Genomic DNA, 24,599 nt, shown 5'->3' on the forward strand with positions numbered 1-24,599 from the left:
AGAGAGGGACAGACACAGGCTACAGAGAGAGTGACAGACACAGGCTACAGAGAGAGGGACAGACACATGGCTACAGAGAGAGGGACAGACACATGCTACAGAGGGAGGGACAGACACAGGCTACAGAGAGAGGGACAGACACATGGCTACAGAGAGAGGGACAGACACATGCTACAGAGAGAGGGACAGACACAGGCTACAGAGAGAGGGACAGACACATGGCTACAGAGAGAGGGACAGACACATGGCTACAGAGAGAGGGACAGACACATGCTACAGAGAGAGGGACAGACACAGGCTACAGAGAGAGGGACAGACACATGGCTACAGAGAGAGGGACAGACACATGCTACAGAGAGAGGGACAGACACAGGCTACAGAGAGAGGGACAGACACATGGCTACAGCGAGAGGAGCGCATACAAGAAATGCATTTAAAAAACAATGTTTTTAATGTGCGTCAAAAAGTGTATGCTCTAACTTTGACAGCCCCAATTATATTGAATTGTATTATATTATATTTTAAAGCCTACTGTATGTAGTAACTTATTATACTGTGAACTTCTCTAGACCTTTCTTGGCAGAGCCTGGTGAATTGTCAGCATTTTAATTGATAGAGTAATAGCCATTTCTATTCAAATATACATCCTTGAATGTCACTTGACTGGATCACTACAACCAAAAGTAGTGCAAGATTTGACCAGGTGTATATCATTGTCATAATATAAAAGTTGATTATAAACCTACAGTAAACCTAAACCCTAACCCTAACCTTGCTGAAGATTATAGCAAATTGCAAGTAATAACTGCAAGGTTGATGAGATTTGGCCCTACCTCCATACAGCAGCTGTGTCCCGTCTAGCCAAGAGCACTTGGCCGGGACACTTAAAAATGGCTGCTGTGTTAGATAATGTTGTCATGGAAAACAGTGTTGGTTTGGCGCTCCGAAAGACTCATAATAACCATACCTTCCCTGCAGATGCAGGAGCCGTCAGCAGGGAAGCAGGAGGCGTGGTTAAGGCAGGAGCAGGTGGACAGGCAGTTCAGTCCATACAGACTGGGGGGACAGGCGGTGACACAGTCTTCACCCTGCGGACGAGGTAGCGGCAAGGCTTAGTCCATACAGTGACAAACACACACACAGACTCTGACAGACTCCAGCGGGAGTTCATCTCTCCAAACGGAAGCAAAGGAAAAGACAGATGAGGTTCACCACAGTTCACAAAAGTCAATAGGACCATTTTTGTTTATATAAATCATATCAGTATCGACGCGGAATATGGAGCGGAGGGAACGTCCGATTGATCGTCCGTTTGACTGATGGTGCCGTGACAAAGCATATTGCAAGGGGAAACAGGCAGGGATGCTGTCGCCACGGCAGCCAGACACCAGCCCTTTAGAAGAGAGGCTGTGGGGAGTCAGCGGGCCACCAGCAGCGGCTGTGCTCTGGGGCAGAGAGAGCGGCAGGATTAGGGGGAGCGGTCTGAGCCCCGGAGCAGTCTCTGAGTGTGGCAAAGCCTCTCACAGCCCTGCTAATGAGTTGACCATGGGACACACACAGTCATGCTAGTCCAGCCTTTAGGTCCCTCACCGCTACATTAGATTGAACCATCTGGTGGTGAAGGGCGTGGAGTTCTCCTTCCTTGTCCTCTCCAGCCCCGCTGTCGTTACAATTTCTCTGCTTTAAAGGCTGAGCACAGCGCACCTCCAAGAGCCTCTCCTCTCCCTGAGCTGCTCACAGCCTTGCCCTGGTCTTGAGTGACAGCTGACACAATGACTTAGAGTTCCAATTAGGGGCCCAGAGGACTCGCGAGTCGTGAGTGGCTCTTGCTTAACTCCCCAGAGTATTGGGGAACTGCCCTGCCCTACAAAGGCTAACCGCAGTAAGTACAATTTTGGTCAAAATCTTCTTATGACTTAAATTTGACCTTTGGATATCTGTTTTATCTTGTGAAAAAATTTCCTGGTTCAATCATATGCTGTAAAATAGGGTGTACAAATTGCAGTAATTACAAAATCCAACCAAAACCCAAGGCAAATAACGGTAAATGTAGTTACAGTGCTCTGCCTTTGTCAGTTCTATTAGCGGCACACTGGCAGTTAGCCAACACAGATTTCTCTCTCTCAGATTCCTTAATTCGCTAGCGACAGGCCCTTGCATCTCCCATGAATATATTTAGAGTAGTGCTGTCAGGCGATTAACAAAATGTATCTAATTAATTACAGGATTTGTAATAAATTAATCGAATTAATCGCATTTTAATCGCATAACCATTTTAGGCCTGATATTTTATATTCTATAATCATATTTCAAATAGCATGTGTCCGGATGGCAGAATTCAGTACTGTATCACTATCTATAAAACCTTCTGTTTAATCATCTTCCATTTATTAATTTGCTTAGATTTTTCAGGTCTGGTAAATTTGAGCATGGTGTTATTCACAGTAAAAAAAAGTATTTCTGACACTGGGAATACATTCCCTGAGATCCATAGATGTCCCTAGAATCAGATACCAAGAACATGCAAATGGACCATTTAAATTAAATGTTTGTTCTACGTTTTTTTTTTTTTTTTACCTTCATTTTTTAGCGTTTATCGCTTTTCTGGTCAAGCATGACCGACAGATGTAGGGTGAAACGGGAGAGAGAGCAGGGGAAGACATTCGGCAAATGACGGCGAGTCCGGGAATCGAACTCGGAGTCAACCAGGTCCGTGACGCAGCACGGTATTCCGCGACGCAGCGCGGTACATGGTGTGCTACTGGAGCACCCCTGTTCTACGTTCTTATGGAATGAATGAGATTAAAAAGAAAAAAGAAAAAGAAATAAAAATGTATAAAAAAAAGAAAGAAAAAAAATATTTTTTAAAATAAATGTTGAGTTAATTTTCATAACGCAATAATTTGCTGTGTAATTAATTAATCTAATTAATGCGATAAACTGACAGCCCTAATTTAGAGGTTTGTACTGGGAGCAGATATAGTAGGCCTACAACTATAACCAAATGTAAAATCATAGGCCTATTTAAATAATCTTACATGGCACACTATGCAGCCAAGTCATAATGTATACAACCTCAACTTGATTTATATATTGATTGCTATTGCTAACAAAAACTGATTTTATATATATATAGAGGATATATATAGAGAGATATTATAATCTTACATGGCACACTATGCAGCCAAGTCATAATGTATACAACCTCAACTTGATTTATATATTGATTACTATTGCTAACAAAAACTGATTTTATATATATAGAGGATATATATATATAGATATTATATATTATAAATAATAAAATAAAAGCTATACATATTTGTTAATTGCAGAACAAACCTGATGAAGTGGATATTGCAACAAAATAATAATTTAGGGTTGCTAATCTATTTCAACTTTTAAAACATGCAGACATCTATGAATAAAACAATTAAACACATATAGAATGTAGTAATATGAATCAAAACCGCACACTGAAACTATTGTAGCTTTGCCTTTCAGTATCTATATACTATAATGCAGTATCTAGCACAGTGGTTCTCAAACAGTGGTACGCGTACCACTAGTGGTACTTGGTGGTACTGCTGGTGGTACTTGAAAACATTTACAAAAAAGCAAATTTTTTTAATTAAATTTTTTTTTGCAGTCAGGCCACTGAACTTAGAAGCAGGCCAGGCCAGTGTTTCTGGTTGCGGCGGCGCGGTAGTTAGATAACCTAAGTGGGGAACAACCAGGAGATCACTGTGACAGAGAGTAGTGCAGTCTAAACAGTCATAAATCTTTAATTCAACTTCAGCCCTGATCATAACCATTTATCTTTTTTGATTTTTTGTAATGTCAGATAAAAAATGAAATACTCCCACTTTTCTGAAAAGAGTTGGTGTTAAATCTGACATTACAAAAAATTCATCAAAATCTGTGGCTGCTAATCATTGACACATGCCTAGCCTGTAATAATCCCCCCCATAAAAATTTACTTTGCATTTGATATATTGAAAATATTTTACTTTTTGTGTTTTTTTTAACAATAATTTGTGATGCCATCACACAAACTGGCATTTAAAGGGTAAACATTCAAAAATGTATTGAATATGTGTTTTCTTTTCTTTTTTACAATAATTTGTGATGCCCATCACAAACACTGGCATTTAAAGGGTAAAAATTCAAAGATTCCTAGGAAATTAAGTTTTTGTAACAAAATAATTGTGTGTGTGTGTGTGTGTGTGTGTGTGTGTGTGTGTGTGTGTGTGTGTGTGTGTGTGTGTGTGTGTGTGTGTGTGTGTGTGTGTGTGTGTGTGTGTGTGTGTGTGTGTGTGTGTGTGTGTGTGTGTGTGTGTGTGAGAATGACGGACAATTGCTTGCTGTGTGAGAGAGAGAGAGATAGAGAGAGAATTAAGTACATTTGCTGAAATACAGTTGTTCTTAATTTTCTCACTTGCTATGTGAGAATGTTAGTTATTATGTTCTCAATGCCCCTTGCATTGTATGAGTTGTGTGGAAGCGTTTGCTAGTTCTAGTGCTATCCCTTTGTACATTGTGGCTGTGTCTGACACAAGTTAACAATAAATAATGGTATTTGCCTCCTGCGTGAACTGTGCATAGCTGAATAGACTGTATTTTAACGCCGGTCATATGGTGGTACTTGGAGAGCCAGCTACGTTCTCAGGTGGTACTTGGTGCAAAAAGTTTGAGAACCACTGATCTAGCATATCATTGGGGTCATAGGTCAAATTATTGGTCATGGCGTATAGGCATAGAAATGACCTCATGGATACCTATTCAATAAGTGCATTACCACATTTCTACCAATAACACATTTGGCTGGACAGTCAAAAAAACTTTGAAGCCATTCCTCTTAGTTTCAGTGTTATTATAGTTACTTTGGTTAGCCTTCGGAGGACAGCTCTCATTATCATTTTGGGCTCAGTTTAAACAGGAGGGAGGAGAGCAGACAGCTGCCGGGGGCAGAGCACACATCTTAAATCCTCTCTCCTCCCCACGCACGCCCACATAAAAACGTCCGACATAAAATTTGTATCAATCGGTTGCAATAACCTTTGTTCTGCTCAAATGACAGCCAGACTGCTAACAATGGCAGTTCTGTTACAGTGGTTAGATGTGGAGAGAAGATCGTCAGAACAGCTGGTGTGTGTGTGTGTGTGTGTATGTGTGTGAAGAGGGGGTAGGTAGATTTCAGCCCCTCTCCGGAGCACAGGCAATTTACTGGTGCCTGGCCACATGGATAGAGGGTCACTGAGCCACGAATGACCACATGGATTTTGCAGCATCCATGGCTGCGCTGGAGTCGAGCTGGTTTCACCCCCATGGCACAGAGACTGGTGGAGCTCTTTGGAGGGATAGGCGGCTCTCATTAGCACTGATTCCTATTCCTTCTGAGTTGAGAGGGGTAGGGAGACATTATTAATAGAGGGGCTGTCAGTCCATAGGATGATACCTTATATATCCGTGCAGCCGGCGGAGGCAAGAGTCGCTGCTGACAGGCGGCCAGGTCCCCGCTTGGCCAAGGCTCTAAATTCATACCTATTAGTATCTTAATGTAATTGCAGAGCATTTCTTTTCCAGAATGCCTCTTCCTGACACAACATTGATCTGCCCGGGTACCCATTGAGACTAGATGCAAATGGCACCACTAATTACCAATCAGTCTCACTCGTTGGTTAATCTTACTCCAGGATGGTTGAATGCCAATTTCAAATTAATGCAGCAAGACTGAAAATGAACCTTCTGATGAGGTTAGGAAGCCCGGGGAGAGAGAGAGAGAGAGATAGAGAGGGAAATGATTTGTTTAGCAACTATAAAGAGAACGGAATCCGCGTAAATGTACTACTCAACGTGCACTTATTTCACACGCTTAAGAATCGCTGGCATCGGGAGTTCAGAAATGATAGTGTATATGTACACGGCAGATGGCAGAGAACAATGCTTGGAAAAGGAACATGTAATCACTTTGTCCCAGTCAGAAAGAGCATGTCCAATTACTAGAGCTAAATCAAGCATGTAGGAGCCCAGGCTGCTCCCAACACTTGGGCCGGTTTGCCCCCTGATGGGTCTCCAAAGCAATGATGCAGCGGGGAGGCTGTGTGTTATCAGCCGGCCCCCTGGGAGGTGACTTCATCAGCAAACCGTAGCTGGGGCCCTCACCGTCACCCTCAAATGTATTCTGAAAGCCCCCACTGTGTGATAACGACCACCTGCCATGCACGGGCTATCGAAAAAATGAATGCCATGCACTAACAGATAGGTACGATTATCATAGCTTTGCTTTGCTAACACACCGTTTGGGTTGTTTGCACAGCAGCACCAGCAGCTCTGTGTTGAAGGAGTCGACGACTAGCCCCTGCAAAGCAAGATGCCATGACTGCGGCGCAGGCTTCGCTCCCTAAACCCTTCTCGGCTCCAATCCTCCATATGAGGTGAGTCCATCCTGCTGCCTCCCGCTCTATCCAGCTCTCCTGCCCTCTAGGTCTATTTAATGGATCTGGCAGTGCTCCCCAGCATCCGCCATGGAGAACAGGTGGAGCAAATTAAGACACAGTCTGTGGCCCCGCTAGGTAGCTCAATTCACCACAGCGGTCCGCTGTAGAAGACAGGCAATTTCCACGGAAATTGAGTGTTGGCAGGAACGTACACTCTCACTCTCTGTTGCTCTCTGTAACTTCAGAGATTGTGGACAAAAATACAATAGAGAAACAGAGTGAAGTTAGCCAACTAATTTGGCCCTTGAACGAGGAGGCAGTGTGGTTATAAAACATCCTAAAACTGGAATGTATTTGAATGAATGAATGAAGTTTATTTTTCGGTCTTGTTTACAGACAAATGGAAAAGAAAAAAGAAAATAAATCACAAATGTACATATTCAAGGCAAGCTCACACACAAAATCCAAAATCAACGACCAAAAAAAAGGAATAGGCTGAAGCACATGCTTATTTTTGCCTATCCTTTACAAATTCTTAAAAAGTAAATATATTTTAATATAAGAAAGAAAAACTTAAAATATGCTGCAAGATATAATTTTTTGAACTGTACTCTTGAATTATTTTATCCTTTAAGGCTTTTTTAGTAGAAGTAAATATATTTTTTTTATATATTGCGATGTATTACCTTTTTTTATTACCTGCAAATTATGTCCCCAATGGAAACGTTTGTCAACATCTATTTGATCTAATAAGATAAAGGTTTCAGTCTGTTCACCTCACTCCAATCATTTTTATTGCAGCAAAATGGGATTGTGAAGCAAAAAATAATGAATGAATGAAAATATGTGAATAATAATAAAAAAAGAATAAGATTGGTAACGGTACTTGGCGTCACTGCGTCAGTATATATTGCAATACTATGCTGTATCCCTACATATCATGTATCTTTTCAACAACATGTTGGTTAAGTTATTTAGCTAAATAAATAGTCTAAATGTAATTTAAATGTATTTACTTTCTTCTCTTGTATTGCTCACAGTGGGTCTCATTCCCGAGTTATTCTGGAAGACTTATCTTGGAACCACTGAGACATAATCAATGACAAGTTCACTCTGAGTCCTAAACGTGCTGGTAATATGTCTTAAGTGGCTGAAACGGTCGCACAAATGATATGATCTGATATCTGCTTGGAGAATGTCTTAAACTCGAAAGCGCGTTCCCGTTCAGGTCATTTGCATACAAAACAACGCCTCCAGAGCTCCTTATAAGGCAACTAGTGACGCAGCTGTGTGAAAATGGAATGGCGGAATTGCTTTGCGACACTTGCGAGCCGCGTGATTACGAAACCTAGTGTCAGTCAGTGCCAATCAGAGAGCGTCTCTGAGAAATGCGGCTAGGTTTCGTAATCACGCTTGCGCGCCATCAAAACTAGATTAGATTAATGTATTGGCATCATATACAGCTCGCGGTACACCTGCCGCAGCGCGCGCACACACACGCACGCGCAGTACTGTATATGAATGAATGAATGAAATATAATATATAGCCTACGGCGGGCGTAATGAATGAACGCAGTATGGCTTATTATTCCAATAGGCTACTGTTCATTCGTAGGCGCACACAAGACTTGTTATGGAATATTAATGCAGTCTATTTCCACCGATTAGCTTTAGTTCTTATTTATTTATCCACTGTCATTTCAGTGTTGGTGTATAGGCTATATAGTGTATTTCAATATACGTTTAATTGATTAATGATATATTCGAAGGAATGCAGGTTTATAGCTATATCAACCCCCTCCAATGTACAGTAAATGACCAAGTATGGTTTTGTCAATATTCCAATTCACGCCGGAGGTTCCAGATCACGCGATTCAACCAGCGGATCATTTCTTTATCCATAGGAAGGATCGGACACAATCAGAGTCCGGTAAACAACGTGGTGGAGGTATTGCCTTCATGTTTAACAAAAATTGGAGTGATCCAACGAATGTGAAGGAACTATCCAATCACTGCTCCCCAGAACTGGAATATATAACCATCAAGTGTCGTCCTTTCTTCCTCCCGAGGGAGTTAACGGCGATCATCCTGGTCGGAGTGTATATTCCACCGCAAGCCAACAACAACGCCGCGCTCTCCAGACTCCACGACGAGGTAAACAATATACAAGCGACGAACGTTAACGCCGCCATTTTGGTACTGGGAGATTTCAATAGCGCCAATCTGAGAAAGGTATTGCCTGATTTCTACCAGCATGTGACTTGCAACACCAGAGGCGGTAACATCCTAGATCACTGTTACACGCAATTTAAAGGTGGCTACAAGGCTCACTCTGATAGTGGCTTTGGCAAGTCAGATCACGCATCCATTTTCCTTACACCAAAGTACAGACAAAGAATTAAAAGTACTCCCGTAGTCTCGCGAGAGGTGCAGAAATGGGATGTGACGTCAGAGGATACACTAGTGTCAGTGTTTCACAACACAGACTGGATTGTATTCCGCGACACAGATAACATTAATGCCTACACGGAGACAGTGCTGGACTATGTCTGTACTAGGGTGAAAGAAACAATCCCCACTACCAAAATGAAAGTTTACCCAAATCAAAAACCCTGGGTAGACAAATCCGTCCGTGAAGCTCTGAGAGAGCGCACCAAAGCATACAATGACGGCCTAGTGGCAGGCAACATGAACGACCACAAGGTGGCGCAACACAACGTAAGGAGGACAGTGACAGAGGCCAAACGACGCTACAGGGATAAAATTGAACTCCAGTTTGAACAAGCTGACTCTAGAGCTATGTGGCAGGGGCTCAAAACGATGACAGACTACAAAGGCGCCTCCCTCAAACTGAACAGTGACATCTCCTTAGCAAACGACCTCAATACCTTCTATGCGAGGTTTGATGCTGGTAATAACAACACCAGCTCACAAGCCTCGGCAATGGGGGGGGGGGGGTCGGCTGCTGATGGAGGCGCAGTGTTCAGGGTAACAGAGCATGAGGTGAGGCGGACCTTTAAAAAAGTGAATATCAGGAAGGCAGCAGGTCCGGACGGCATCCCCGGCCGCGTCCTAAAAGTCTGTGCCGACCAACTGGCCCCAGTATTCACTGACATATTTAACCTGTCCTTAGAACAGGCTGTCATCCCCACCTGCCTGAAGAAGTCCACTATTATCCCTGTACCCAAAAAATCCAAGCCTGCTTGCCTCAACGACTACCGCCCTGTAGCTCTCACCTCCATAGCCATGAAGTGCTTTGAGAAGCTAGTAAAGGGCTACATCTGCTCCTCCCTCCCCATCAACATGGACCCCCTGCAATTTGCATACCGCCCCAACAGGTCCACGGAGGACGCCATATCCCATGTGCTGCACACAGCAGCATCACACCTGGACAAGAGGCAGGGGAACTATGTGAGAATGCTATTCATCGACTACAGCTCGGCATTCAATACCATAGTCCCCTCCATACTCATAGCCAAGCTCAGGGACCTGGGCTTGGGCTATGACCTCTGCCAGTGGGTCTTGGACTTCCTGACTGGCAGACCCCAGGTGGTGAGAGCAGGCAACTGCACCTCCTCATCCATCACCCTCAACATAGGGGCCCCCCAGGGCTGTGTTCTGAGTCCCCTCCTCTACTCCCTGTACACACACGACTGTGTGGCTCAGCGGAGTAGCAATACAATCGTCAAATTTGCTGACGACACAGTGGTGGTGGGCCTGATCTCTGCCAACGACGAGAGGGCCTACCTGGAAGAGGTCAAGGTCCTGGCGGGATGGTGCCAGGAAAACAGCCTCTCCCTGAACGTCAGCAAAACAAAGGAGATGATTGTGGACTTCAGGAGGTCGGGGGTCAAGGACTACAGCCCCCTCAGCATCGACGGGGCACCGGTTGAGAGAGTCAACAGCTTCAAGTACCTCGGAGCCCAAATATCCGAGGACTTGAAATGGACCATACACATTAACAGTGTGGTGAAGAAGGCACGACAACGCCTCTACTTCCTCAGGCGCCTAAGGAAGTTCCAAGTCAGCCAGAAGATCCTTAAGAACTTCTACTCATGTACAATAGAGAGCATCTTGACCGGCAACATCACCTCCTGGTTTGGGAATAGCACTGCAAAAGACCAAAGCAGACTACAAAGAGTGACACGTTCAGCCGAACGCACAATCGGAGGGGGGCTCCCCACCCTCCAGAACATTTACTACAAGCGTTGCAAGGGGAAGGCTAAGAGAATTATTAAGGACTCGAGCCACCCGAACAACTGCCTCTTTGAACTGCTGCCGTCAGGCAAGCGATACAGGAGTCTCAAGGCGAGCACAGAAAGACTCAGAAGTAGCTTCTATCCCCAGGCCATCAGGCTGCTAAACGAACAATGAATGAACACTACACAACAACAACCACCAAACACACATAGCACACACATCCACACGCACACACTCACTTTAAACAAACACACTGTAGCACCCACTACACACACTTTATAGCACACACCCACTTTAAACAAACACACTGTAGCACCCACTCCCCACACTTTATATTTATGGATGAAGGATTGCACTACAACTCGTACACCTTACTGTAAATTGTACCTAAAATTGTACCTCATCCCATTTCTGCTTTGCACTAGATAGTACTGTACATTAGTACACTGCATAGTTGTGTATTGTATATTATATGGTAACTCAGAACATTGTACATATGTCTATACCGAACAACTGTGACCTCATTTTCTTCTTCTAAATTCATGCTATATTATGTTATTATGTTATTTGATACTATCTTGTCTAGCACAGTCTCTGGAGCGTAACAGTAAGAAGCATTTTGTATGAAAGTATTCTGTACTTCTGTATGACAACTATTAAAGAACTTGAACTTGAACTTGATGTACAGTTTTGCTTGTACAGTGTAAGTCTATCCCCCACCCACCCCTCCTACCCAACCTCCTCCAACAGTTTCTACGTCAAATGTACTCTCTTTTCTGGACTCTTTTTGTATCACAAACAGTACTGTATTTGAAAATCTGGTATGTCATAAATGTATAGATGTAGCAGTACTGTCTATCTGTGTCGTGTGTGTCATATATGTTATGATGAATTGAAAATGGGGGACCCTGATGTAAACAAGACGAAATTCTTTCTCTGGTCTGCATCCCCTTATGTAATTGAGCTGTACTGTACTGTACCCATTCTGCAATCTGTTAATAAAGTTTTCAATCAATCAATCAATCAATCAATCAATCAAACAAAGGTCTGTCCCATTGTATACCAATCAATGGGATACATTGCATGTTGACCTGCATTCTTTCAAATGTATATAATTAATCATTAAAACAGATGTGTAACAAATAAGAAATACACATTCCACAGAAGGCATTAAATAATTATTATTTTCAATCATTTCACAATAATTGCATAATTGTGTTTGAATATCTGAGTAATTAAAGTATTATACATTTGTCCAAAATAGCTGGTTCAGATATGGTTAAGCAGCTGCCCTGTGATCAGATGAATCCATATTATTTATTTTTCCGTAATTTCTTATCGTACAAATATTGTCATATTTATTTTAATTATGATTAAGTAATTAATTCCAAGGAGGCCTGTAGCATTGACATGAAGGAATCACTATGAGAACACAGTCTGTCAAGTTAATACAAATTAGTCAATCAATCATGAGATTTGATCGTGGCTGAGAGCAGATTTAAGAGTGCTCCTCAGCACTCTTAAATCTGCTCTCAGCCACGATCAAATCTGATCTCAGGAAAATTTGGGGACTCCCGCTCCCAGCCCTAATATGTCTTAAATGGGCCGAAATCTGGCTAAGACGAAATTCTTCGTCGTAAATTCGTTCGGGAATGAGACCCAGTGTTTTTGGTGGCTGTAGCAACACAACACATTTTAAATGCATTATCTCCTTCCCTGCCTGGCTGCCCCAGACCCAAGAGTAAAACACCTTTACAAACTGGACAGTACATTAGGCAGTGTTCCTGGCTTCAAAGAGCACAGCTAATTGATTCAGCAAAGCTAATTCATCCCAGTGTGACATCATCGAGGGATAAGCCATTCTGAACAGCTTGTTTTAGGCTTGTTATTGTAAGACTTCAAGCTTTGGCTGAATGGCAAGGAGTATCTATGTAATTTCCCTCCAGCACCTAAATAACATTTCAGAATGCTAAATCGATACAGTACAACAAATTTAGATGTGCCCTTTCATTTAAAAGCGCAAAGAGCAACAAAGAGCAAAGAAGACATACTGTAGTGTACAGTAACGGAAAAATGAAGTTGTAAAACAAACGACACAAAACATGATCAGATATTGAAAGCAGATTTGTAGTTTTTGAAGGAAGGGAGTGTATTGGAGGTGCTGACGTGGGTGGGCAGGTACTTCCAGAGGGTGGCTATCAGGACTGATTTGTAAAATACGTTCTGCGAGAACACCCAAGATTTATTATTAACAGCTCCTGGGAGGCTCCACCGGGGAAGGAATAATTTGGCCCAGACTTTCTTTTAACTGAAAACCCAAGGTGTAAGAGAGCACATCCGTTATGAGCTGGTATTAGATTGAGTTGAGTTAGAGAGCCTCACCTCACTCCCTCCTCCCCTTGTGAGAATACTACTTTTCTAAAGCGACACTGGGACTGTTTCCAAAACATTAAGACCCAAGCTTTTACTACTCTGCCACAAATAACACCAAATATAAATCAAAGGAGAAATCACTATCTTCAGACATAAAGCCCTGGGAACAGTCCGGTACTTCATGGATACCTTTGGCTCATTAAAGATACCATTCTCTCCAGTGCGTGCGAAATACGAGGGGTCTCAGGTGGTCCGACACGTGACACTTGGGACCCCTTGAAAGCCATCACATCTTTAGGGGGTCTCTGGAAAAATCTTTAAAAAATGATTTGTCGCTTGCAATTGTAAAAAAAAAAATTCATTAAAAAAATGTAAAGCTTACTATGTCCAGTATTCATTATTCAAATAGCAAAAGAAGCGAGCAAAGCAAGAACATTCAAGGCAGCCAGGCTACAAAGGCAACAGGAGCGTATGTGCTTTTGCTGCATCCTAGAGTCACACAAACAGCTGATGCTGCTGCTCAGTTCAGTCTTGAGTACCCTTTAGGCTGTGGATAACAAACATTTCCAAAACTACAAGTAGGCTACTGGGCCTATGAGGACGAAAAATAGAAACGCGGACCAAGTTATTAATATTAAATTATCTGCAAGTCATTAACAGGCTCACTTGGTGTGAGAGAGGAGACTTGTTTGAACAACCCTTGGTTAGAAATTATGTAATTCAATGCCTTTCTTTATTTTCTGTGAAGTTTAAACAAATTACTAATGATGATTAGACCTCCATTGCACTACAACTCGTACACCTTACTGTAAATTGTACCTAAATTGTACCTCATCCCATTTCTGCTTTGCACTATATAGTACTGTACATTAGTACACTGCATAGTATTGTATATTATATGGTAACTCAGTTACGTCTATTCTGCATCGAACATTGTACATATGTCTATACTGAACACTGTGACCTCATTTTCTACTTCTAAATTACATGCTATACTATGTTATTTGATACTATCTTGTCTAGCACAGTCTCTGGAGCGTAACAGTAAGAAGCATTTTGACTTTTGTATGAAATTATTCTGTACTTCTGTATGACAACTATTAAAGAAACTTGAACTTGAAACTCCACTCTCTGTCCATGGGGCTGAAATATGTGTCAAAGAAGATACAATGAAATGCGTTTTCACTGCTCTCTCTGGCATGCTAGATGTGTTAAGAGAGAGAAATATCTGTGGCTTCATTATCTTCTCTAAATTAATTAGCATTCTGGATATAGTCTTCTTATGTGCATTTATGCAAATGGATTTATGTAAAGTAAAGAGAGAGAAAGAGAGAGAGAGAGCGAGAGAGAGAGAGAGAGAGAGAGAGAGAGAGAGAGAGAGAGAGAGGGAGAGAGAGAGAGAGAGAGAGAGAGAGAGAGAGAGAGAGAGAGAGAGAGAGAGAGAGAGAGTAATTTGGGATCTGTTAGCTTATAATGGCTATGAAGACAATTATGATAGTTACAGTGGCAGTTAACCTTGTAGGATGTAATTACAAATGTATGTGTAACCAAAAATATGACTTTATCTTGAGACAATTTAATCACAGCAGTGACAGGGGCGGTATCCCGTGAGCTGCAGAGTCTGTGTACATCTAGGATGGTATGTGAGCTGCAGAGTCTCTAGGATGGTATGTGAGCTGCAGAGTCTCTAGGACGGTATGTGAGCTGCAGAGTCTCTAGGATGGTATGTGAGCTGCAGAGTCTCTAGGATGGTATGTGAGCTGCAGAGTCTCTAGGATGGTATGTGAGCTGCAGAGTCTCTAGGATGGTATGTGAGCTGCAGAGTCTCTAGGACGGTATGTGAGGTGCAGAGTCTCTAGGACGGTATGTGAGCTGCAGAGTCTCTAGGATGGTATGTGAGGTGCAGAGTCTCTAGGACGGTATGTGAGGTGCAGAGTCTCTAGGATGGTATGTGAGCTGCAGAGTCTCTAGGACGGTATGTGAGCTGCAGAGTCTCTAGGACGGTATGTGAGCTGCAGAGTCTCTAGGATGGTATGTGAGCTGCAGAGTCTCTAGGACGGTATGTGAGCTGCAGAGTCTCTAGGACGGTATGTGAGCTGCAGAGTCTCTAGGACGGTATGTGAGGTGCAGAGTCTCTAGGACGGTATGTGAGGTGCAGAGTCTCTAGGACGGTATGTGAGGTGCAGAGTCTCTAGGATGGTATGTGAGCTGCAGAGTCTCTAGGACGGTATGTGAGGTGCAGAGTCTCTAGGATGGTATGTGAGCTGCAGAGTCTCTAGGACGGTATGTGAGGTGCAGAGTCTCTAGGACGGTATGTGAGCTGCAGAGTCTCTAGGACGGTATGTGAGGTGCAGAGTCTCTAGGACGGTATGTGAGGTGCAGAGTCTCTAGGACGGTATGTGAGCTGCAGAGTCTCTAGGACGGTATGTGAGGTGCAGAGTCTCTAGGACGGTATGTGAGCTGCAGAGTCTGTGTACATCTAGGATGGTGTGTGAGATGTGAGATGCCTGGTGACATGGAGACTTACCATAAACCCCGGGGCACACAGACATGCGCCCGTGACACTATGGCAGTCAGCTCCATTGGCACAGTTACATGGCAGCATGCAACCCTCGCCATAGTAACCGGACGGGCAGGTCTCGTTGCAGTACAGTCCCGTCCATCCAGCAGAGCAGGTGCACTCACCAGACAGAGGGTGACAACTTGACCACAGAGAGGAGGGGGGGGGGGGAGAGAGAGAGAGAGAGAGAGAGAGAGAGAGAGAGAGAGAGAGAGAGAGAGAGAGAGAGAGAGAGAGAGAGAGAGAGAGAGGGTAGAGTGAGAGAGAGGGGAGAGGGAGGGAGGAGAGAGAGAGAGAGAGAGAGAGAGAGAGGGGAGAGGGAGGGAGGGAGAGAGAGAGAGAGAGGGTAGAGTGAGAGAGAGGGGAGAGGGAGGGAGAGAGATTTACTGTATGATTAATTTGTTGATTGATTGATTGATTCATATTGATTTATTTATTTATTGATTTATTGATTGGTTGATTGATTGATCTGTTGGTTGGTTGACTTCTTACTTGACTGATCACATGAATGGAACTGGCTGTTGTTCACTTATCTCCTTATAATTTGTATTAGTTAGTGTTTATTGTCATGATTCTTGCAATACATTTAAATGAGAGACACACATAGTTAAAGACAGAGAAAGAGACACACAGAGTCAGAAATAAAGGAAAAAGGAAAGAAAGAAAAAGAGAGAGAAATAGAGCTAGACAGAGACAGACTAGCCTGACAGAGACAGATGAGAATAAGAAAGAGAGAGATAGTGAAAGAGCAAAACAGAGAAACAGAGACACACAAAAAAGAAGCAAGCAAGCAAACACACACACACACACACACACACACACACACACACACACACACACACACACACACACACACACACACACACACACACACACACACACACACACACACACACACACACACACACAGGGAGAGTGAAAGAAAGGGACAGAGACAGTGAGAGAGAAAGAAAAGGAGAAGGAAAGAAATAGAGAGAAGAAGAGAAAGAAGAAAAGAGAGAAAGAGAAGGAAAGAAAGAGAGAGAAGAAGAAGAAGAAGAAGAAGAAGAAGAAGAAGAAGAAGAAGAAGAAGAAGAAGAAGAAGAAGAAGAAGAAGAAGAAGAAGAAGAAGAAGAAGAAGAAGAAGAAGAAGAAGAAGAAGAAGAAGAGATAAACAGAGAGAAAACAAAAAAGAGAAGAAAAGAGAGAAATAGAGAAGAAGAGAGAGAAAGAGAAGGAGAGAGAGAAACAGAGAGAGAGAAAAAGTAAAAGAAAGAAAGAAAATAGAGAGGAGTGATAAATAAAAAGAGAGAAAGAGAATAGGAGAAAGAGAGAGAGAGAAACAGAGAGAGAGAGAAAAAGAAAGAGATGATGAAGTTTCAACACAGAGTATCTACACCCCTTTCCAGAGGAGAGTCAAACGGTGAACTCTGAGCCACGGCTGATTCATCCATCTCTGTGTCTACGTGCTTCGCTCCAGACAAATTAGGTGTCCCTTTTCTCCTTCATCCAGTAATGACTTCCACTGTTTCAGCACCCACCAAGAGCCAAAATCAGAACATTAACATTGCATTAACTATGAATGCTGCTGAGAAATAATGAATGAAGAGAAAGGTTGCGATTAAAAGCTAACTGTATGACACGGCTAAGAGGTGTCCAGACTTCTAAATGCTGTGAGGCGAGACGAGGCGCAATTGAGTCCGGGGGGCTTTATTCCCACGGGGCTACCAGGGGGTGGGGCTCTGGGGTAGGAAAGGGTAGTTGAGGTTGGGAGGCGAGGATAACGGACGTGGCTCCATATTTGATGTCTCACTTACCTCACTGTGTTGGTGGTGTTGCAGGGGCAGTACTTGTCACAGATGAGGCCGTAGAGACCGTGGGGGCAGAATCGCTCCTGGCAAGTGGCTCCTTTGAACCCCGTGTCACACAGGCAGGCTCCGTTGATGTGGTAGCACTTGGCTCCGTTCTGACAGTCGCACCTCTGGTTACACTGGGGGCCGTAGGTGCCGACGGGGCACTCGTCCTGGCATCTAGGGAATTAAGCACCCGGCGTTAAGAAAAAAGGCTCTTAAAACGGCGATGTAAAGAAGCCAAGACCAATAAAAGAAATGAAGAGAAGGAAGAATGTAATTAGATGACCCTCAGTAAAGTTGAATTGTTTATTAAGATCTCCGTTGGTTGTTAAAAAGGGACGTATCGGGGCGCCCCAGTGGCGAACCACATAGCGCGCTCAGCCGCGACACGGCCGACCCGGGTTCGACTCCCGAACCCGTCGTTATTTGCCGAATGTCTTCCCCCCACTCTGTCTCCCATTCCTCCTCTGTCTCTCTCTACTGGACTGCCCAGTAGCAATAAAGCGATAAAACGCCAAAAATCATTATAAAAAAAAAAAAAAGGGACGTATCAATTCCCCCTGGGGGGATGATGATGTCACAATACTCCCACTGTCACTAATCATGTGAACATTTCTCCCATTGGTCCTGAGGGTTAACATCAGGCTGCTTTTGTATATAATAATTTGTTCTTAATTGCTTGCCTGGATAAATAAAGGTTAAATAAAAAAATTTAATAAAAAAGTCCCGCCCAACATTTAAGTCCTGGCCGACCAGCTTGTTTCATTATGACATTAATATAATTTCTCATGCGCTTTAATCGACCTTGTACTTTTAACCATCATGCACTTTAGCGGGTCATCACTGTATTGATGCAATGAAGAAAGGTATTCCACCAAAACCACATTTAGCTTAAAAACTAAATATATTCATATATATATATATATATATATATATATATATATTAGTGCTGTCAGGCGATACATTTTTTTTCTAATTAATTACAGGATTTGTAATTAATTAATCTAATTAATCGCATTTTAATCGCATTACCATTTTAGGCCTGATATTTTATATTCTATAATCATATTTCAAATGGCATGTGTCCGGATGGCAGAATTCAGTACTGTATCTACAAAACCTTCTGTTTAATCATCTTCCATTTATTCATTTGCTTAGATTTTTCATTTTTTTTTTTTTTTTTAAGAATTTAATTGATATTCTCATTTGGTTCATTACAATTTACTCAAGCCTAGTTACACATTCCCTGAGATCCATAGATGTCCCTAGAATCATATACCAAGAACATGCAAATGGTGCATTTAAAAGAAAAAGTATGTAAATGTTTATTCTACGTTTTTTAATAAATGTTTTGTTAATTTTCATAACGCGATAATTTTCTGTGTAATTAATTAATCTAATTAACGCCATAAACTGACAGCCCTAATATATAATGTGTATATATAGCTGCAAACAACCAGCAGGCTCCAAGCACAGTGAGAATCTAAGCTTAATATCTATCTAGGTCCACTTATACCACTTGGCAAAACATCTCAAAACATAGAGCACTGCTACAGTATGCAAGTCCTATAACTGTAGGTGAAACAGTGCTTGAGATATAGAGATATATAGAGAAACATTTAGTTTTCAAAATTGTTGTGATAGTAGAGTATAACCGTGACCTGCTACACTTGGAGTACACCTATATCCTATAGATAACATTCAGCCATTAGATGTCACACTAGACTCGAGCAACAGCATGTCATTCGATTAGATTAGATTAGGTTTTATTGTCATTGTATAATGAGTATAATATAATATATATATATATATTTATTATTATTATTATTATTATTATTATTATTATTATTATTATTATTATTATTATTATTATTATAATAATAATAATAATTATATTATATATATATTATTATATATAATATAATATAATATAATATAATGAGAACCCATCTCACCCCTGCCCACTTTGACAACCTAGGATGGCTTAGAGTAGACGACAGAGTACAGCAACTTGCAATGGGCCTGGTCTACAAGATACACTATACGACTAAGGTACCCATGTACATGTCAAAATACTTCCCAAAGGTCAGTGAATACCACGACCACAACACCAGAGGAAGCTCAACAAATCATGTTAAACCCAGATTCGGCTCAAACAAGGGACTAAACACGTTTCGCAATTATGCCACATCAATGTGGAACGCCCTACCCAAAGCTGTAAAGGAATGTGAATCCCTACCCACATTCAAAACCGCTCTTAAAGAGCACCTACGGGAGGCTGCAATTCGAAACTGGCCACCGTAAATGTCCAAACCCCCCCACCCCCACCCCCTCCTAATAGACAGTCTCCTCCCCACCGCATGTATATATTCTCTCCCCACCGTATGTATATTTCTCTCCCACCCACCCACCCCCTCCTAATGTACAGTCTCCTCCCCACCGTATGTATATATTCTCTCCCCACGTATGTATATTTCTCTCCCACCCACCCACCCACCCCCTACTAATGTACAGTCCCCTCCCCATCATATGTATATACTCTGTCAGGATCTATGGGTAACAGTACTGTATATTTGCATATCGTATATGTCACAAATGTAACAGTACTAAATACCTGTATGTCATGTATGTCCCTATGCCATAAATGGCATGTATGTTGTGTATGTCATAAATGTCACTATGAATTGAACATGGGGGACCCTGATGTAAACAAGACAAACGTCTTTCTCTGGTCTGCATCCCCTTAACAATTGTGTGTATTGACCCGTACTGTATTGTACCCATTCTGCAATCTGTTAAATAAAGTTTTCATTCATTCATTCAAGGCACATACTGTATACAACAACATTGTCTGTGTTCAATCAGACAGTACAGGGCAATCAAATAAAAAGACACATCATCATCACAGTCATCATCATAAGACACTTAAAAATACCTAGATAAAATATAATGTATAAAAGTATAAAAATATAGGAAACCTATAGGAGACAGTAGAGTAGACAGTAAAGTGCATCATTCATGGTGGTAGTCAGGTAAAGTGGCGGTGCATAATAGTGCATGTGATGTATAGCAGCCTGGAAAATATGGTATATTATTCAGAACTGCTGACTGGTGTTTTATATCCCTTTTGTACACAAAGACATTCTAACTAGTTTCATTGATATTCACACGAACAATGACACAAGCGTCCCCTTCCGAAGAGCACTGGAATATGGATTATAATCGGCAGTACTGGATCATATTCTACAATGTTTTCCCCTTGTGACTGGCAGGCGGGACCTGCAGGGGGCAGTGGCAGACAGAGAGTGTCGGGGAGAGGCGGAAGGAGATATATGGCAGCGGAAGGAGAGAGACGTTCTCTTCGGCTTTGGACTTGGCCGCGAACAGCCGCAGCCGGCGGGCGTGTGCTTTGGAATAGCCCCGTTGAAGAAGTGAAGCTGGAGAGCCCCGTGAGATAGCCACGGGTGATAGGAAGTACTGGCTAGTGGATACGATATCCTAGCAGTACCAGCGATAGTGTGTGAACAATTTGTGCAGAGCCAGGCACTAACAATCGGGTTATAATAGTTACAGTGAGCGGTATAGGTAGCGTGCGGCTAATAATATATCTGAGTTCACAGTAGTCGGGTTATAGCAGTTACTGTGCCGGTATAGTGTGCAAGCCAGATACGGGCGTGGATCTACAAGCAGTCTGCCCGGGCGTCAACAGCTGTCTGCACCGGCGTGGATCTACAAGCAGTCTGCCCGGGCGTCAACAGCTGTCTGCACCGGCGTTCTACAGCAGACCTGCTCCGGGCTGCCTGCAGGACACGGGAGTTCTTTCCCACCAGCAGAGGTCGTCATCGCCCAGCACAAGCTCAGCCAGCACTGCCTCTCTGCCCAGCTCCGCCTGCTAGCACCTGCAACGAGAGCGTTCGCCGCCATCTTGCCACCTGGACGGTGGTGGAGCGGCGCAGCCGCCATTTTGGTAGAGTAACATTAGGGCTTCGGTGCCCAGGATCTATTGCACGTTACACAGTGTGGTGCGGCCTGCGGGCGAAGTTAACGTTGCTACAGATACAGCACTCAAAACTCAAACCTCTCATGCCTCTCTACCACTCTCTACCACTCCTCTATTGTTCTTGACCGGGCCAGATTTCACACCTCCACTTCCTCCCACAGGCTGGGCAGATTTTCATCTTAAATTTTTATTCGTCCCAAATGTCCCAGCCCCATCAGATTTCTTAGCTTTTTTCACTGTTTACTTATCATGCATTGCAACACTAATATATGGTCAGTACCCCAAGTCAGACTGCCCATATAAAAATTATTTTGGGGGTCTACTACCCTCCCTTTGTTCCCCCAGCCAACACCCCCGGAAAATTAACACCTGAGTAGACTTAAGTGGCACACAAGCAGCAACAAGCAGCAGACAAGCAGCAGAATTGGTTTGATTTTTGAGCGCTGCGTCTGTAACTACAGACCCCAAACATTACATGCCGGCATTAGCATAGGGCTTTTGTTTTAGGGTAATTGTGGGTCCACACTTTTGGTTTTCTTTCCTTTTCTTTGAGCGTGATAACATGTGTGTTTATTAATATTTTCCCATTCAATTAACCCTTCCCTGTGGGGAAGTTACAGACCTGGTGCATTATAATTAAAGCCTTTTGAGGTATTATTCTGGCCGTATAATTAAAGCCTTTTGAGGTATTATACAGGGTGAAGACCCAGACGTGGGTGATGAGTCAAACACAGTGAAGTATATTATCCCTGATATTAATCCAGAGGTGGGTGTATAATATACGTGTTTATGAGGTATTGAGTTACACACAGGAGCTATAGTAGGACTTCAGTCCAGTAGACCACTCCTATTAAATAATTGTAACTGACAGTATAATTAATATAAAGACTTGAATGGGGTTCTGTGTGCGTGTCCATTCCTGTGCCCAGCATTAACTCTTTTGGTGTGGGTAACGTATATATGATTAACCCCTTCCTACCCAACTCTCCCCTTTTCATTGTAAGGTTTCTAGGGTCATTGAGGGAGGGTACTGCTTGCGGGGGGAACTCAGAGTATTTGATTACAATTCAGTCACGAGGTGTGGGAGGGTCTAAGGAGCAACTGAGAGGAGTGGGAGCGTGTTGGGGAGTACTGCTGACCGCCCTGCTGCAGGGAAGGAAGACCAGAGTACCAGACCAGGTTGGTAAATCCCGGGCCCCATCCACTCACACTACCAGCCTCCAGTCGACGCCCCAGGCCCAAAGACGAGGGTGCAGTCAGACAGAGTTCTACTGTGTCCAGCTACCTCCTGACTGCCAGCAACCGTTCCCACGAAGCAGGGATAATCCACCCTGCTACATTTGGCGTCACGAACAGGATCAACATCCTAACTTACTCCCTTGACCGACACCCGTAGAGAGACCCACGATGCCAAAGAAGGAGACCCACGCCGCGCCAGAGATGGCGGCGAAGTTTGAGCAGCTGCAGGAGCAGTGTCAGACTCAGGCGGCACTGCTAAAGCAGCAAGCCGCAGCGACGAAGGAGCAACTGAGAGGAGTGGGAGCGTGTTGGGGAGTACTGCTGACCGCCCTGCGACAGGGAAGGAAGACCAGAGTACCAGACCAGGTTGGTAAATCCCGGGCCCCATCCACTCACACTACCAGCCTCCAGTCGACGCCCCAGGCCCAAAGACGAGGGTGCAGTCAAGTTTCAAGTTCAAGTTTCTTTAATAGTTGTCATACAGAAGTACAGAATACTTTCATACAAAATGCTTCTTACTGTTACGCTCCAGAGACTGTGCTAAGACAAGATAGTATCAAATAACATCAAATAACATAGTATAGCATGTAATTTAGAAGAAGAAAATGAGGTCACAGTGTTCGGTATAGACATATGTACAATGTTCTGAGTTACCATATAATATACAATACTATGCAGTGTACTAATGTACAGTACTATATAGTGCAAAGCAGAAATGGGATGAGGTACAATTTAGGTACAATTTACAGTAAGGTGTACGAGTTGTAGTGCAATCCTTCATCAATACATATAAAGTGTGGGGAGTGGGTGCTACAGTGTGTTTGTTTAAAGTGGGTGTGTGCTATAAAGTGTGTGGAGTGGGTGCTACAGTGTGTTTGTTTAAAGTGAGTGTGTGCGTGTGGATGTGTGTGCTATGTGCATTTTGGTGGTTGTTGTTGTGTAGTGTTCATTGTTCGTTTAGCAGCCTGATGGCCTGGGGATAGAAGCTTCTTCTGAGTCTTTCTGTGCTCGCCTTGAGACTCCGGTATTGCTTGCCTGACCGCAGCAGTTCAAAGAGGCAGTTGTTCGGGTGACTGGAGTCTTTAATGATTCTCTTAGCCTTGCCCTTGCAACGCTTGTTGTAAATGTTCTGGAGGGTGGGGAGCCCCCCTCCAATTGTGCGTTCGGCTGAACGTGTCACTCTTTGTAGTCTGCTTCGGTCTTGTGCAGTGCTATTCCCAAACCAGGAGGTGATGTTGCCAGTCAAGATGCTCTCTATTGTACATGAGTAGAAGTTCTTAAGGATCTTCTGACTGACTTGGAACTTCCTTAGGCGCCTGAGGAAGTAGAGGCGTTGTCGTGCCTTCTTCACAACACTGTCAATGTGTGTGGTCCATGTCAAGTCCTCGGATATGTAGGCTCCGAGGTACTTAAAGCTGTTGACTCTCTCAACCGGTGCCCCGTCGATGCTGAGGGGGCTGTAGTCCTTGACCCCCGACCTCCTGAAGTCCACAATCATCTCCTTTGTTTTGCTGACGTTCAGGGAGAGGCTGTTTTCCTGGCACCATCCCGCCAGGACCTTGACCTCTTCCAGGTAGGCCCTCTCGTCGTTGGCAGAGATCAGGCCCACCACCACTGTGTCGTCAGCAAATTTGATGATTGTATTGCTACTCCGCTGAGCCACACAGTCGTGTGTGTACAGGGAGTAGAGGAGGGGACTCAGAACACAGCCCTGGGGGGCCCCTATGTTGAGGGTGATGGATGAGGAGGTGCAGTTGCCTGCTCTCGCCACCTGGGGTCTGCCAGTCAGGAAGTCCAAGACCCACTGGCAGAGGTCATAGTTCAAGCCCAGGTCCCTGAGCTTGGCTATGAGTATGGAGGGGACTATGGTATTGAATGCCGAGCTGTAGTCGATGAATAGCATTCTCACATAGTTCCCCTGCCTCTTGTCCAGGTGTGATGCTGCTGTGTGCAGC

The 24,599-nt window shown here is 43.5% G+C and overlaps 1 protein-coding gene across 1 annotated transcript in view; it reads right to left on the minus strand.

Annotated features, from left to right (window-relative positions):
* Window positions 1–24,599, minus strand: part of megf11 (multiple EGF-like-domains 11) — a gene marked incomplete at its 5' end in the record, with an annotated part of 215,223 nt that overhangs the window by 77,511 nt on the left and 113,113 nt on the right. Inside the window, 3 exons of the mRNA XM_084334568.1 lie at window positions 968–1,088; window positions 15,541–15,715; window positions 17,370–17,582. Coding sequence (XP_084190694.1) covers window positions 968–1,088; window positions 15,541–15,715; window positions 17,370–17,582 — 509 coding nt within the window. The remainder of the gene's footprint in view (window positions 1–967; window positions 1,089–15,540; window positions 15,716–17,369; window positions 17,583–24,599) is intronic.

The sequence above is a fragment of the Notolepis coatsorum genome (genome assembly GCF_963971535.1).
Source record: "Notolepis coatsorum genome assembly, chromosome: 18".
NCBI lineage: Eukaryota > Metazoa > Chordata > Actinopteri > Aulopiformes > Paralepididae > Notolepis > Notolepis coatsorum.